At 43.9% G+C, this 16,319-nt stretch overlaps 2 protein-coding genes across 11 annotated transcripts in view; one reads left to right on the forward strand and one right to left on the reverse strand.

Moving 5' to 3' along the window:
- Window positions 1-14,214, forward strand: part of LOC110499513 (cofilin-2) — a 29,207-nt gene extending 14,993 nt beyond the window's left edge. For 3 of the 4 annotated variants that reach the window (XM_090213190.1, XM_090213191.1, XM_090213192.1), the window contains exons 3-6: window positions 6,514-6,672; window positions 7,610-7,749; window positions 8,155-8,231; window positions 13,436-14,214. In XM_090213190.1, the coding sequence (XP_090069316.1) occupies window positions 6,514-6,672; window positions 7,610-7,749; window positions 8,155-8,231; window positions 13,436-13,551 (492 nt within the window). In that variant the 3' untranslated portion in view covers window positions 13,552-14,214. Of the gene's footprint in view, window positions 1-6,513; window positions 6,673-7,609; window positions 7,845-8,154; window positions 8,232-13,435 lie in introns of all 4 variants that reach the window. The other variant, XR_016489530.1, reaches the window with a different exon arrangement.
- A 1,894-nt stretch (window positions 14,215-16,108) lies between these two features.
- The window catches only part of LOC110499515 (myosin-7), a 31,679-nt gene continuing 31,468 nt past the window's right edge, over window positions 16,109-16,319 (reverse strand). For all 7 annotated transcript variants that reach the window (XM_090213198.1, XM_090213196.1, XM_090213193.1 and 4 more), the window contains one exon: window positions 16,109-16,222. The gene's annotated coding sequence lies outside the window, so the exon portion shown is untranslated. The remainder of the gene's footprint in view (window positions 16,223-16,319) is intronic.

Genomic DNA, 16,319 nt, shown 5'->3' on the forward strand with positions numbered 1-16,319 from the left:
CTCCCCCATTCAGAGGGAAACTATACAGAGCCACAGTCTGAACCGTCCTCCCCCATTCAGAGGGAAACTACGCAGAGCCACAGTCTGAACCGTCCTCCCCCATTCAGAGGGAAACTACACAGAGCCACAGTCTGAACCGTCCTCCCCCATTCAGAGGGAAACTACGCAGAGCCACAGCCTGAACCGTCCTCCCCCATTCAGAGGGAAACTACACAGAGCCACAGTCTGAACCGTCCTCCCCCATTCAGAGGGAAACTACGCAGAGCCACAGCCTGAACCGTCCTGTTCGTGAGGAGCTTCATGTAATGGGTTTCCATGGCCCGAGGAGACGCACACAATCGGTCGGCTGGAGTGGTGTAAAGCTCACCGCCATTGCACTCTGGAGCAGAGGAAACGCGTTCTCTGTAGTCATGAATCATTCTTCACCATCTGGCAGTCCGTCGGACGAATCTGGGTTTGTCAGATGCCAGGAGATCGCTACCTGCCCCAATGTATAGTGCCAACTGTAAAGTTTGGTGGAGGAGGAATAATAGTCTGGGTCGGTTTTTCATGGTTCGGGCTAGGCCCCTTAGTTCCAGTGAAGGGAAATCTTAACGCTACAGCAAACAATGACATTCTAGACGATTCTGTGCTTCCAACTTTGTGGCAACAGTTTGGGAAAGGCCCTTCCTGTTTCAGCATGACAATGCCCCCGTGCACAAAACAAGATCCATACAGAAATGGTTTGTTGAGATCGGTGTGGAAGAACTTGACTGGCCTGCACAGAGCCCTGACCTCAGCCCCAATTGAACATATTTTGGATGAATTGGGGGCTACGTTAGCTGCATAGGTTACTCTTGGTTCCTGTGTAATAGAGATGGTGATCTGCAGAGCAGTGAGGGATCTGTTGTCTAGCTATCAGTGTGAAGGACTTACCTCAGCAGTCAGATGGTGATCTGCAGAGCAGTGAGGGATCTGTTGTCTAGCTAGCAGTGTGAAGGACTTGCCTCAGCATCAGATGGTGATCGGCAGAGCAGTGAGGGATCTGTTGTCTAGCTAGCAGTGTGAAGGACTTACCTCAGCATCAGATGGTGATCTGCAGAGCAGTGAGGGTTTTGTTGTCAGTGTAAAGGACTTACCTCAGCATCAGATGGTGATCTGCAGAGCAGTGAGGGATCTGTTGTCTAGCTAGCAGTGTGAAGGACTTACCTCAGCATCAGATGGTGATCTGCAGAGCAGTGAGGGTTTTGTTGTCAGTGTAAAGGACTTACCTCAGCAGTCAGATGGTGATCTGCAGAGCAGTGAGGGTTTTGTTGTCAGTGTAAAGGACTTACCTCAGCATCAGATGATGATCTGCAGAGAAACAGTGATGAGTGCCAGGCTCCGGTTCTGGGTTTTCAGTAGTTCATTGTTTTTTGCCATGTAGCTGTGTAGCTAACTACTGGAACTACACACTAGTTCTACAACAACAGAAAGGAAATGATTGAATGACTTCACCCTTCTTTTTTAGCATCAGCCCTCTGCCAAATTTTCACTTGAAACATCATTTTTGTGTTTAATAGGATAAATGTCACATTATGTGTTTCATCTGACAACAGATCTGTTTTTGCAATTTTCATTCTACAACGTTTCAGATTCAGATATGATAATTTATCACAAAGTAGTTTGGATTTTAGTAAACTACTTTAGTTAAGTAAACTATATTTTTTCTTAAGGGTAGCTTTAGTGTTGCTTAACCTTTTTCCAGTGTGATGTAATTGGTTAACTTATATTTCCAGAGTAGCTTCCCCAACTCTGCACATCGCGCAGGCGACTCGCTTGCTTCACTGTAACCTGTAGTCACCAGCCTACTATTTAGCTTTGCCTGGTTAAGAAACACAAACTGCATTACAAAATCAAAAACAATAGTATTGTCTAGCTATTGTCTGTCTGTCCCCTTGAGTATTGAAAGTAGGCCATCTTTGAATGTGTTGTCTCACTCTTCCCTCCCACTTCCCCGTCTCCCTTTTAGTTTTCACTCTGGAACAAAAACTAGGCCTCTTTTTTCCAGCGTGAAGCCAGCAGCATGCCTGCTCCCTGTCGTCACTTACTTTCAGATATGTTTATAGATCTTTATTAATGAAGATACATTGGGTGCCGTTTGAAGAGAAGTGTAAATGATGTGTGTACAGAATCTATCCGATAAGGAAGGTCCAGTCCTGGTCTCCAGAATCAAATCCAGTCAAATCTAATTTTATTGTCATGTGCTTCTCACACAGTGCAATGACAACATAGTCATTAAATAAGTAACATTGGAAAGCAATGAAGTGACATTGTACATATATGTACAGTGAGGGGAAAAAGTATTTGATCCCCTGCTGATTTCGTACGTTTGCCCACTGACAAAGAAATGATCAGTCTATAATTTTAATGGTAGGTTTATTTGAACAGTGAGAGACAGAACAACAACAAAAAAATCCTGAAAAACGCATGTCAAAAATGTTATAAATTGATTTGCATTTTAATGAGGGAAATAAGTATTTATTTTAATTGTATTACTTTTTCCCCTCACTGTGTGTATATGTATGTATATATATATAAAATAATAAATAAACAAAATCAAGTACACAATTCAAATCAGGTTCATGAACAGATGAGAACAACAAAAAAAAACGAGAAATGTTAAAAAGCGTTGGTTTGAATAAAATAACTAAGCTAAGGTGTAGGGACAGCCCAAGGATTCAGGATTGCACGGACTCTAGTCTCTCCATGCATGATTCAAAATCCAGGCTAGTGAATGGGTTCGCCGTCTATCTATATCAACTGAATGGGTGCTGCTAGTGTATTAATGTTCGGTATTTCAAATCATTCCGTGGTGATATATATACAGTGGGGAGAACAAGTATTTGATACACTGCCGATTTTGCAGGTTTTCCAACTTACAAAGCATGTAGAGGTCTGTAATTTTTTATCATAGGTACACTTCAACTGTGAGACACGGAATCTAAAACAAAAATCCCGAAAATCACATTGTATGATTTTGAAGTAATTAATTTGCATTTTATTGCATGACATAAGTATTTGATCACCGACCAACCAGTAAGAATTCCGACTCTCACAGACCTGTTAGTTTTTCTTTAAGTAGCCCTCCTGTTCTCCACTCATTACCTGTATTAACTGCACCTGTTTGAACTCGTTACCTGTATAAAAGGCACCTGTCCACACACTCAATCAAACAGACTCCAACCTCTCCACAATGGCCAAGACCAGAGAGCTGTGTAAGGACATCAGGGGTACAATTGTAGACCTGCACAAGGCTGGGATGGGCTACAGGACAATAGGCAAGCAGCTTGGTGAGAAGGCAACATCTGTTGGCGCAATTATTAGAAAATGGAAGAAGTTCAAGATGACGGTCAATCACCCTCGGTCTGGGGCTCCATGCAAGATCTCACCTCGTGGGGCATCAATGATTATGAGGAAGGTGAGGGATCAGCCCAGAACTACACGGCAGGACCTGGTCAATGACCTGAAGAGAGCTGGGACCACAGTCTCAAAGAAAACCATTAGTAGCACACTACGCCGTCATGGATTAAGATCCTGCAGGTCTTCCAGCATGGCAACGACCTGAAACACACAGCCAGGGCAACTAAGGAGTGGCTCCGTAAGAAGGTCCTGGAGGTCCTCTCAAGGTCCTGGTGTGGCCTAGCCAGTCTCCAGACCTGAACCCAATATACAATATTTGGAGGGAGACAACTGTATATATGAAGATAAATATCAAACAATTAAACTAGTCTTGGTGTTACGTTTTTCTTTTCCAGAAGTTACTGGCTACTTATCAAGTATTAAAGACAGGTTTGACAACTAGTTGGTGGATGGGAACACTGATAACATCCCTGTTGAGAAATTTTGGCTTCTTCTGTGGTGTTTTAAAAGGTGCCGCGGTACATAGTGATCAACACTTCTTCAAGTGGGTGAGGAGATTTAGGGAGTGGCATTTATTGCTTGCAGCCTCTGACTGCCGATTTAGAGAAATCACCCTCGTCTTTTCAAACTAACTCATGACTAGATAACCGGCTATGAGTTCAGGCTACCCACCAGAGATTCAAATCACTTCTTGATTGGCAAACTCTGCACAAAATTCTCAAAATTGCAAGCGGGTTGTTGCTGGGCAGATTTCTTCTACCAAATCCTGGCCAAATCAAGAGAGGCGTGAATCTAACAACAGACGAGCAACAAGTAATACATGCGAACAAAAAAACAGCATCAACCAAAATACAAAATATGTCAACAACAAAAAAACTGAATCATTTGTTTTTGCTTTGTGCACATAAACCAATATTAATGTGGGACATTTTGTTTGAATTCAGACCCAGTGACTCAGACTTGAGCACTCAGACTTCAGCCATAGGGACTTGACTCGTGACTCGACCATTGGTGATTAGGACTTGGACTCAACTCAGACTTCAGCCATAGGGACTCGTGACTCGACTCGGATTTGAGCACAGGAGATTTGGGACTGCTCTGCCTCAAGATTTAGTGACTTGACTACAACACTGGCTTGTGTTGTAGTCTCAGCAAAAAAAGAAATGTCCCTTTTTCAGGAACCTGTCTTTCAAAGATAATTCGTAAAAATCAAAATAACTTCACATATCTTCATTGTAAAGGGTTTAAACACTGTTTGTTCAATGAACCATAAACAATTAATGAACATGCACCTGTGTAACGGTTGTTAAGACACTAACAGCTTACAGACGGTAGGCAATTAAGGTCACAGTTGTGAAAACTTAGGACACTAAAGAGGCCTTTCTACTGACTCTGAAAAACACCAAAAGAAAGATGCCCAGAGTCCCTGCTCATCTGCGTGGACGTGCCTTAGGCATGCTGCAAGGAGGCATGAAGACTGCAGATGTGGCCAGGGCAATAAATTGCAATGCCCATATGTTGAGACGCCTAAGACAGCGCTACAGGGAGATAAGACGGACAGCTGATCGTCCTCGCAGTGACAGACCACGTGTAACAACACCTGCACAGGATCGGAACATCCGACCATCACACCTTCGGGACAGGTACAGGATGGCAACAACAACTGCCTGAGTTACACCAGGAACGCACAATCCCTCCATCAGTGCTCAGACTGTCTGCAATAGCCTGACAGAGGCTGGACTGAGGGCTTGTAGGCCTGTAGTAAGGCAGGTCCTCACTAGACATCACCGGCAACAACGTCACCTATGGGCACAAACCCACCGTCGCAGGACCAGACAGGACTGGCAAAAAGTGCTCTTCACCGACGAGTCGTGGTTTTGTCTCACCAGGGGTGATGGTCGGATTTGAATTTATCGTCGAAGGAATGAGCGTTACACTGAGGCCTGTACATGATTTGGAGGCGGAGGGTTCGTCATGGTCTGGGGCAGTGTGTCACAGCTTCATCAGACTGAGCTTGTTGTCATTGCAGGCAATCTCAACGCTGTGCATTACAGGGAAGACATCATCCTCCCTCATGTGGTACCCTTCCTGCAGGCTCATCCTGACATGGCCCTCCAGCATGACAATGCCACCAGCCATACTGCTCGTTCTGTGAGTGATTTCCTGCAAGTAAGGAATGTCAGTGTTCTGCCATGGCCAGCGAAGAGCCCGGATCTCAATCCCATTGAGCCCGTCTGGGACCTGTTGGTTCTGAGGGTGAGGGCTAGGGCCATCCCCCCCAGAAGGTTGCAGGTGCCTTGGTGGAAGAATGGGATAACATCTCACAGCAAGAACTGGCAAATCTGGTGCATCATGATGAGGAGATTCACTGCAGTACTTAATGCAGCTGGTGGCCACACCAGATACTGACTGTTACTTTTGATTTTGACCCCTCCTTTGTTCAGGGACACATTATTCAATTTCTGTTAGTCACATGTCTGTGGAACTTGTTCAGTTTGTCTCAGTTGTTGAATCTTGTTATGTTCATACAAATATTTACTCATGCTAAGTTTATTTTCAGCAAACGCAGTTAACGGTGAGAGGACGTTTCTTTACATATCAGGGATTGGCATTTATGCTGTTTGCGAACTATTTGTTATTTTTTAACAAAAAATACATATTTAGAGCTGATCATTGATCACATGGTGCAAGAATTAATGAAATTAATGGATTATTGAATGTTATGATGGACACAGCTTTCTAGAAGTAAAACATACACAGCCTCTGCTCAACAAACTCGAACCCGAGAACGAATTGTTTGGGGGGGGGTTGCAGTTCGCAAACGACTGTACTTATCACCCTCGTGGCAGTCAAGCAATGCACTCCACCAAGAGTCGTTCAAAATGTAGTCGATTGTGGCCACAACTAGACCTCGTTTAAAATGTTTCAAGAAATAATTGTATTTGTTTGCCTAGCAATGAACATGTGTACATTGTTTTAAAGCACATTCTCAGTCACAAATGACAGCTCCAATAAGCCTCCTATGCTGAACGACATGTAAACATCTTCTTCTTCTTCTTCTTGTCCTTCTCTCCTATGTGACCATTGAATTCTTCTTCTTGTTCTAATTCTTCTTCTCTCCTTTGTGACCAGGCCTCTGGAATAGCGGTCCACGATGACGTCGTTCACACGTTTGACAAGATCAGGGTTCGCCTCCAGGGGGCTGACAAGCAGGAGCAGCTGAAGCTGGTGCTCTTCAAGATCAGCGACGATGGGAAATGTATCATCGTGGACGAGGACAAATGCCTGAAGGTCAGAATAATAGTATATAATTATCAGTTAATAATATAGCAGACACTTTTATCCAAAGTGACGTAGTTATATGCACATCATTTGTTTAACATATAGATGGTCCGGGGGAATCGATCCCTCTATCCTGACATTGCAAGCGCCATGTTGTACCAACTGAGATCCAGAGGACCAAGTGTTTAGGCATTTTAAGCCCTTTCTCAATTCCTATTACCTTGATTCCTTGCATCGTCTCTCCTCGCTTCGTTCTCATTATTAATTGGAGAAGAAGGTCCAAGGGGAGGCCTTCTCCCCCCCCATACTACTGAGACGGTCAAGGCGGTAGGATGCGAGGAATCACAGAAAGAATTTATGGGCTGCATCCTAAATCTCATAAAGCTCTGTTCAAAAGTAGTGAACTATATAGGAAAGGGGGGATACCTAGTCAGTTGTACAACTGAATGCATTCAACTGAAATGTGTCTTCCACATTTAACCCAAGCCCTCTGAACCAGAGAGGTGCCGGGGGGGGGGGGGGCTGCCTTAAAGCAGCCCCCCAGGGAACAGTGGGTTAACGCTCCTACCCTGCCGCCCCCGTAGGAAATAGGGTGACATTTTGTAAGCAATCGGAGCGTTCGGGCAACTTATAGAATGGGCGCCATGTTAGTGCCTTTAATGCCTTCCTTTTATCCATTCATGACAGGTGTTTGCTACCTTGTTCTAATCCTAGACATTCAGTTACACGTAGCATTGTTTAAAATTCAGAACATTCTGTATAATGAAATTGGGAGCTAACATGGCTGCCATATAATTATGCAGTGTCATGTTAATGTATCAAAATGCAGAAACCGCAATGTCCGAACTTTCTTACTATTATAATTGGGGTTAGGGTTAATAACGTGAATATCTGGAAAAAGCTCTATGTAATTTGTTATCAAATAATCAATTACCAATCAATTAAGGTCAAGGACCTGAACGGGGAGGAGGACGTATTCAGGAAGATCGTCAACATGATGCCGACAGATGACTGCCGCTATGCCTTGTACGACTGTTCCTGGGAGAGCAAGGACAGCCCCAAAGAGGACCTGGTCTTCATCATGTGGTAGGTTGGACCATAGAGTTAGAATAACTAACCCTGTACGACTGTTCCTGGGAGAGCAAGGACAGCCCCAAAGAGGACCTGGTCTTCATCATGTGGTAGGTTGGCTAAAAAGTGAGAATAACATAGGTTAAAAAGAGTTTGAATGAATAGATTACAATAATTAACCCAGTATGACTGTTCCTGTGAGAGCAAGGACAGCCCCAAGGAAGGTGGACTATAGATCATGTGGTAGGTTGGACCGTAGAGTTAGAATTACATGGACTGTACACCATGGATAACAATACCATGTCGGCCATATTGAATGGAGGACGTGTGTGTGTGTGAGAGAGAGGATTTGTTAATTGACTCAAGGCAGAATGTTTGGGAGTACTTTCTAAACGTAGTATTCTTCTGTTTGAATCGCAGGGCTCCAGAACACTCAACGATCAAGAAGAAGATGAAATACGCCAGCTCAAAGCAATACATTAAAGCAAAGTTCCAAGGTAAGAGGGTACTTCTTCGTCTTTCAAAAACGTTCAACCTCATCTCATGAGGCGGCAGGGTAGCCTAGTGGTTAGAGCAGGTAGCCTAGTGGTTAGAGCGTTGGACTCGTAACCGAAAGGTTGCAAGTTCAAATCCCCGAGCTGACGATCTGTCGTTCTGCCCCTGAACAGGCAGTTAACCCACTGTTCCTAGGCCGTCATTGAAAATAAGAATTTGTTCTTAGTTAAATATAGGTTAAATAAATAATCTCCTTTCCAGAATCAGATGGATATGTTCATTGGGCACCAGACGGAAGAAAATGGACTTTAACAGGGAATCTGTCCAATAAAGATACGCTCATTTTCAAAGCTATAATCCACAGTTGGATTTATAGATGAATCCTGAAACAAATCAAATCAAATGTTATTCATCACATTGCTTCGTAAACAGGTGCAATGTTTCCCAGCAATACAGAGAGAAAGAAAACAGAGAAATAATAGAAAAGTAATAATAAATACACAATGAGTAACGATAACTTGGCTACATACACGGGGTACCAGGCTATATACACGGGGTACCAGGCTATATACACGGGGTACCAGGCTATATACACGGGGTACCAGGCTATATACACGGGGTACCAGGCTATATACACGGGGTACCAGGCTATATACACGGGGTACCAGGCTATATACACGGGGTACCAGGCTATATACACGGGGTACCAGGCTTTATACACGGGGTACCAGGCTATATACACGGGGTACCAGGCTATATACACGGGGTACCAGGCTATATACACGGGGTACCAGGCTATATACACGGGGTACCAGGCTATATACACGGGGTACCAGGCTATATACACGGGGTACCAGGCTATATACACGGGGTACCAGGCTATATACACGGGGTACCAGGCTATATACACGGGGTACCAGGCTATATACACGGGGTACCAGGCTATATACACGGGGTACCAGGCTATATACACGGGGTACCAGGCTACATACACGGGGTACCAGGCTACATACACGGGGTACCAGGCTACATACACGGGGTACCAGGCTACATACACGGGGTACCAGGCTATATACACGGGGTACCAGGCTATATACACGGGGTACCAGGCTATATACACGGGGTACCAGGCTATATACACGGGGTACCAGGCTATATACACGGGGTACCAGGCTATATACACGGGGTACCAGGCTATATACACGGGGTACCAGGCTATATACACGGGGTACCAGGCTATATACACGGGGTACCAGGCTATATACACGGGGTACCAGGCTATATACACGGGGTACCAGGCTATATACACGGGGTACCAGGCTATATACACGGGGTACCAGGCTATATACACGGGGTACCAGGCTATATACACGGGGTACCAGGCTATATACACGGGGTACCAGGCTATATACACGGGGTACCAGGCTATATACACGGGGTACCAGGCTATATACACGGGGTACCAGGCTATATACACGGGGTACCAGGCTATATACACGGGGTACCAGGCTATATACACGGGGTACCAGGCTATATACACGGGGTACCAGGCTATATACACGGGGTACCAGGCTATATACACGGGGTACCAGGCTATATACACTGGGTACCAGGCTATATACACGGGGTACCAGGCTATATACACGGGGTACCAGGCTATATACACGGGGTACCAGGCTATATACACGGGGTACCAGGCTATATACACGGGGTACCAGTACTGAGTAACGATAACTTGGCTATATACACGGGGTACCAGAACTGAGTAGATGATAACTTGGCTATATACACAGGGTACCAGTACTGAGTAGATGATAACTTGGCTATATACACGGGGTACCAGTACTGAGTAGATGATAACTTGGCTATATACACAGGGTACCAGAACTGAGTAGATGATAACTTGGCTATATACACAGGGTACCAGTACTGAGTAGATGATAACTTGGCTATATACACGGGGTACCAGTACCAAGTAGATGATAACTTGGCTATATACCCAGGGTACCAGTACCAAGTAGATGATAACTTGGCTATATACACGGGGTACCAGTACTGAGTCCATGATAACTTGGCTATATACACTGGGTACCAGTACCTAGTAGATGATAACTTGGCTATATACACTGGGTACCAGTACCTAGTAGATGATAACTTGGCTATATACACAGGGTACCAGTACTGAGTCCATGATAACTTGGCTATATACACTGGGTACCAGTACTGAGTCCATGATAACTTGTCTATCTATATACACGGGGTACCAGTACCTAGTAGATGACAACTTGGCTATATACACCGGGTACCAGTACCTAGTAGATGATAACTTGGCTATATATACACTGGGTACCAGTACCTAGTCGATGATAACTTGGCTATATACATGGGGTACCAGTACTGAGTCCATGATAACTTGGCTATATGCACGGGGTACCAGTACCTAGTAGATGATAACTTGGCTATATACACGGGGTACCAGTACTGAGTAGATGATAACTTGGCTATATACACTGGGTACCAGTACTGAGTCCATGATAACTTGGCTATATGCACGGGGTACCAGTACCTATTAGATGATAACTTGGCTATATTCACTGGGTACCAGTACCTAGTAGATGATAACTTGGCTATAGACAAGGGGTACCAGTACCTAGTAGATGATAACTTGGCTATATACAAGGGGTACCAGTACCTAGTAGATGATAACTTGGCTATATACACTGGGTACCAGTACCTAGTAGGTAATAACTTGGCTATATACACGGGGTACCAGTACTGAGTAACGATAACTTGGCTATATACACGGGGTACCAGAACTGAGTAATGATAACTAGGCTATATACACGGGGTACCAGTACCGAGTCCACGTGCAGGGGTACGAGGTCATACCTATTGACTCTTGAGCAATATTACTTAGAAATGCCTCATGAGCTGAGTTCAACTGTCGTACCCAGTGGCCAGGGTGAATGAGGTGGCCAGGGTGAATGAGGTGGCCAGGGCGAATGAGGTGGCCAGGGCGAATGAGGTGGCCAGGGTGAATGAGGTGGCCAGGGCGAATGAGGTGGCCAGGGCGAATGAGGTGTCCAGGGCGAATGAGGTGGCCAGGGCGAATGAGGTGGCCTGGGCGAATGAGGTGGCCAGGGCGAAACGAGGTGGCCAGGGGACATCAACAGGACATCCTAGTTTTACACACACTTGCAACATTTTGATGGACATCTAGCCTAGCCATTTTGATGGACATCTAGCCTAGCCATTTTGATGGACATCTAGCCTAGCCATTTTGATGGACATCTAGCCTAATTTACTGTATTATCTTTGACTGTGTCATGAACTAAAAACAACTCATGATGTTTTCATCTGATTGTCAAACAAATCACTTCAGAAAGCAGGTTAAGTAGGTAACCTAAGTCCAGCCTCGGAACAGTGCACTGTGCACCTGCCATTTAAATAGCAAGGGACATCTAGTAAAACACCATCCGTGGAATCACATTCAGTCTACAAAGTAGCGTGTATTCATAGATGCCAAGGGAAACCAGGCTTCCCCAAAATATTTGACAATTTAAAAAAAGGAACTAACTTAAATCCGTATTTCATAATTTTCATTCAATTCACTAGAGGCTGAATCCATTTCACCAGAGAAAGCATCCAAGCGTGGCAGACAGCACCTCTCTGTCTCAGTATGTGTAGACCATGTATCTGATGCTGTCTGGACAGTGAAACAGCACCTCTCTGTCTCAGTATGTGTAGACCATGTATCTGATGCTGTCTGGACAGTGAAACAGCACCTCTCTGTCTCAGTATGTGTAGACCATGTATCTGATGCTGTCTGGACAGTTATACAGCACCTCTTTGTCTCAGTATGTGTAGACCATGTATCTGATGCTGTCTGGACAGTGAAACAGCATCTCTCTGTCTCAGTATGTGTAGACCATGTATCTGATGCTGTCTGGACAGTGAAACAGCACCTCTCTGTCTCAGTATGTGTAGACCATGTATCTGATGCTTTATGGACAGTGAAACAGCACCTCTCTGTCTCAGTATGTGTAGACCATGTATCTGATGCTGTCTGGACAGTGAAACAGCACCTCCCTGTCTCAGTATGTGTAGACCATGTATCTGATGCTGTCTGGACAGTGAAACAGCACCTCTCTGTCTCAGTATGTGTAGACCATGTATCTGATGCTGTCTGGACAGTGAAACAGCACCTCTCTGTCTCAGTATGTGTAGACCATGTATCTGATGCTGTCTGGACAGTGAAACAGCACCTCTCTGTCTCAGTGTGTGTAGACCATGTATCTGATGCTGTCTGGACAGTTACTGGGGTGACCAATCAGATTTCAGGGGGACACTGGCCACCCTGGACCACACCCTGGACACGCCCCTGATCTTACCTCATCAGAACCCAAAATATAAGATTGTTTTACTCCAATGTTTGTAAACAACATAAATGTAAACAAATACTGTATAGACTCATAGCATGGATAAAACTATAATTTTTATATCATGGATAGTCAGTCCTTGCATACATAGCGCTGTCTATGAATTAGAGTGGTTCCATTTCTCCAGGCCCGTCCATCAGCTTTTTACCAAAACAGAGACGGGGTCCACTTTGTTATTGTTTCAACATCGGATTCTAGCGCTCATGAGCCTGATGAACAGCGGATTCTAGCGCTCATGAGCCTGATGAACAGCGGATTCTAGCGCTCATGAGCCATGAGCCTGATGAACAGCGGATTCTAGCGCTCATGAGCCTGATGAACAGCGGATTCTAGCGCTCATGAGCCTGATGAACAGCGGATTCTAGCGCTCATGAGCCATGAGCCTGATGAACAGCGGATTCTAGCGCTCATGAGCCTGATGAACAGCGGATTCTAGCGCTCATGAGCCTGATGAACAGCGGATTCTAGCGCTCATGAGCCATGAGCCTGATGAACAGCGGATTCTAGCACTCATGAGCCTGATGAACAGCGGATTCTAGCGCTCATGAGCCTGATGAATGACAGAAATGGTAGACGAGTGACCTTGGGTGGTCTAGCATGCTAAGGTCCTCCAGAACCGCAGCATGGGGTAGAAACCTGCCTATTTCACCACACTCCCCCCAGCTCCAATAAACTAACTAAAATACGTTTAGGATTGGGACTGCCCCATTCCTTTTTAAAAAAATAAGAGAATTGACTGACTGGCTGTGTTCTCGTGTGTTTCACAGGTCTGAAGTTTGAGTGGCAGGTGAACGACATGTCAGACGCCAAAGACAGCTCCGTCTTCATCGATAAACTGGGAGGGAGAGGAGTCGTTAAAAGACTGGAGGGGAGAGAGGTCTGAGGTCCTGACTCCTGACGCCGCCGTACAACACGGAATCAAAACCAGACCTGGATTCAAATACTATTCCAAATCCTTCAGATAGTTTCAGCGTTTGCTTAAGGCTGCTTAAGAGTGCCAGGTGGGCAGGTTTTTGAACATTTAGGGATTTTCTACTGATTGCAACAGGCAAGCTCAGTCAAGCACAGCAAAAGTATTTAGAATTATTTTGAATAGTTCTTGAACCCAGGTCTGTTCAAAACACAGAAGCAGCCCACTGCCGGTGTCTCCAACTGAACTGTCCAACGACAGAGTGTGGTAGTTGATTTGGTCTTTGTAGAAACATGCCTTGGTCAATGAAATAGTTACTCATGTAGTTGATACATTTTACATTTTTCCAGACGTGACTGCTCCACGATTTATACAAATTCACATGCATTTCCTGTATCTTGGGATCCTGGTATCATCTTTGAATGTGCTTTTATTTGTGGTATCTTGTGTCTATTGACTCTGTTCCAGAACAATCATGTGATTTTAAGCATACCGTTGATATCACACCTTCCATGTTTGCTGATGTTTTGTTTGAATTGGAAAATGTCACAATAATATTGTTAAAAAAGGAAGATACCTCCACAGAATGTCGATGGCCACCACTTTATAATAAAGAGGAACTGGATTTCCAGTAAACTGCCCTGGATTCATTAATTTTCTTTGTCTGTCTGTCTGTCTGTCTGTCTGTCTGTCTGTCTGTCTGTCTGTCTGTCTGACTGCCTGCCTGGATTCATTAATTTTCTTTGTCTGTCTGTCTGTCTGTCTGTCTGTCTGTCTGTCTGTCTGTCTGTCTGACTGCCTGTCTGTCTGTCTGTCTGTCTGTCTGTCTGTCTGTCTGTCTGTCTGACTGCCTGGATTCATTCATTTTCTTTGTCTGTCTGTCTGTCTGTCTGTCTGTCTGTCTGTCTGCCTGGATTCATTCATTTTCTTTGTCTGTCTGTCTGTCTGTCTGTCTGTCTGTCTGTCTGTCTGCCTGGATTCATTCATTTTCTTTGTCTGTCTGTCTGTCTGTCTGTCTGTCTGTCATCAGTATTCCATTTGTTACCACAGAGATTGACATTAAGTGTCAACAGAACAGTTGGGCAAGTTGAGCCTGGTCTGTCGTCGCCCTATTGGCTAGCTGATTTTTTATTTTTTTTAACTGAAAATGAACAATTATCTCCCCCTACGTTTAAGTGAAAGATTAACAACGTGTGGTATTTCTGTGTGTAAACAACTAATTTAAACAAGTAAATAATAACTACTCATCAAGATATTTGTAAGTATGACACCGGAACTCATGTTGTTGACATGGCATGGGCCGTGACACCAATTCAGTGCCTTTTAAGATGTGTAACCTGGTGTAGAAAATCTTTTGATTTCACCTCATTTGAACATTCTGTCATAACGAGCTCATGTTGAACTTAATCAAAAACACATTTTCATTTAAAATAAAGAAAATAAACTATTTTAAGTGCCAAATAAAGTAACAGAGTTTTCCGTAATAGGGTTGACGATTTCATCTTAAATCAGCCATAAATCCTGGCTTGTTAGCTACCGTTACGTGACGTGTGTACAACACCCGGAGAATATGGCCGGTGTCAGTATCATCTGGAAAAAAAGTGTCATGAAATTGTTGCCAGCTGGTTAGGCTGTTTTCATCTTATCCAGAGGTAATCAAATCATCGGCCAGAGCGTCAAGTGTGCCCTCCGAGAGTGAAACGAGATGGGTCGGGCTAAAGCTTAAGAGGGTGTGAGCGATGCTGAATGGGTGTAGACACAGAGGAGCTCTCCAGGAGGTGTACCAAAACATTCAAAGGTCATTTTCTCAAAAGTGAGTTTACAAGTTGATCAACTTTCAAAGCAGAATGACTTTCCCCATTGTTCCTCAAATGTAGTGAATGATATTATACCATGTTGTATCTCTTGAGTCTCTACTTTTATCCAATGTAAAAAACATTTTTTTTCCAAATGTTGCTTCATAAGACCGAATCCAGGTGGTGGGTTACATATTTTAAACACACAGTGAAAATTCAATATTTTAAGAGTCATATTAAAATGATTAATATAATTGTGTGGAATATTTAACTTTGTTCTACTTTAATACACATAAGTGAATTTGTTCCAATACAATGGGGGAGCTGTGTACAAAAAGTGCTGTAATTTCTAAACGGTAACCCCGATATGGATAGTAATACCCTCAAATGAAAGCTGACGGCCTGCACTTTAACCCCAGAGTCGTTGTTCCATTTCATATCCAAAGTGCTGGAGTACAGAACCAAAACAAACAAATAAACCATACACTGTCCCAATACTTTTGGAGCTCACTGTATTACTACAATATTATAATAATGTAGGCGATACATGTATCTGTTAAACGTTTGTCTTTTTCTCTGGTACCATTTGAGGTAAGTTATCAATATATTCTATTAAAATCAGTGTTTACATAATTCCTATTCTTAGTAGCATCAACACAAAATCTTTATGTCTATACCAGACGTGAAAAAACCTTTGGCACACAGCGTAACATAATACAAGCAATACACAGAGATGCAATTTCAATTGTCTTTATTCCGCTCATGTTACATGGAGAATAGAGAGAAACTAAAGTCAGGAGATTTTCAGAACGGTCCGTCTGAGAGCTTCACTCTTCATCGTGTCCTTTCTGTGGCAGAAGGTAGATAAAGGTTGTGAAAATTAGCTCTATATTCTGGAAACATTTTGTATTATATACTTTGGGTCTTGAAATGTAAATGACACAA

This window comes from Oncorhynchus mykiss, chromosome 20 (assembly GCF_057628025.1).
Source record: "Oncorhynchus mykiss isolate SJ-2025 chromosome 20, ASM5762802v1, whole genome shotgun sequence".
NCBI lineage: Eukaryota > Metazoa > Chordata > Actinopteri > Salmoniformes > Salmonidae > Oncorhynchus > Oncorhynchus mykiss.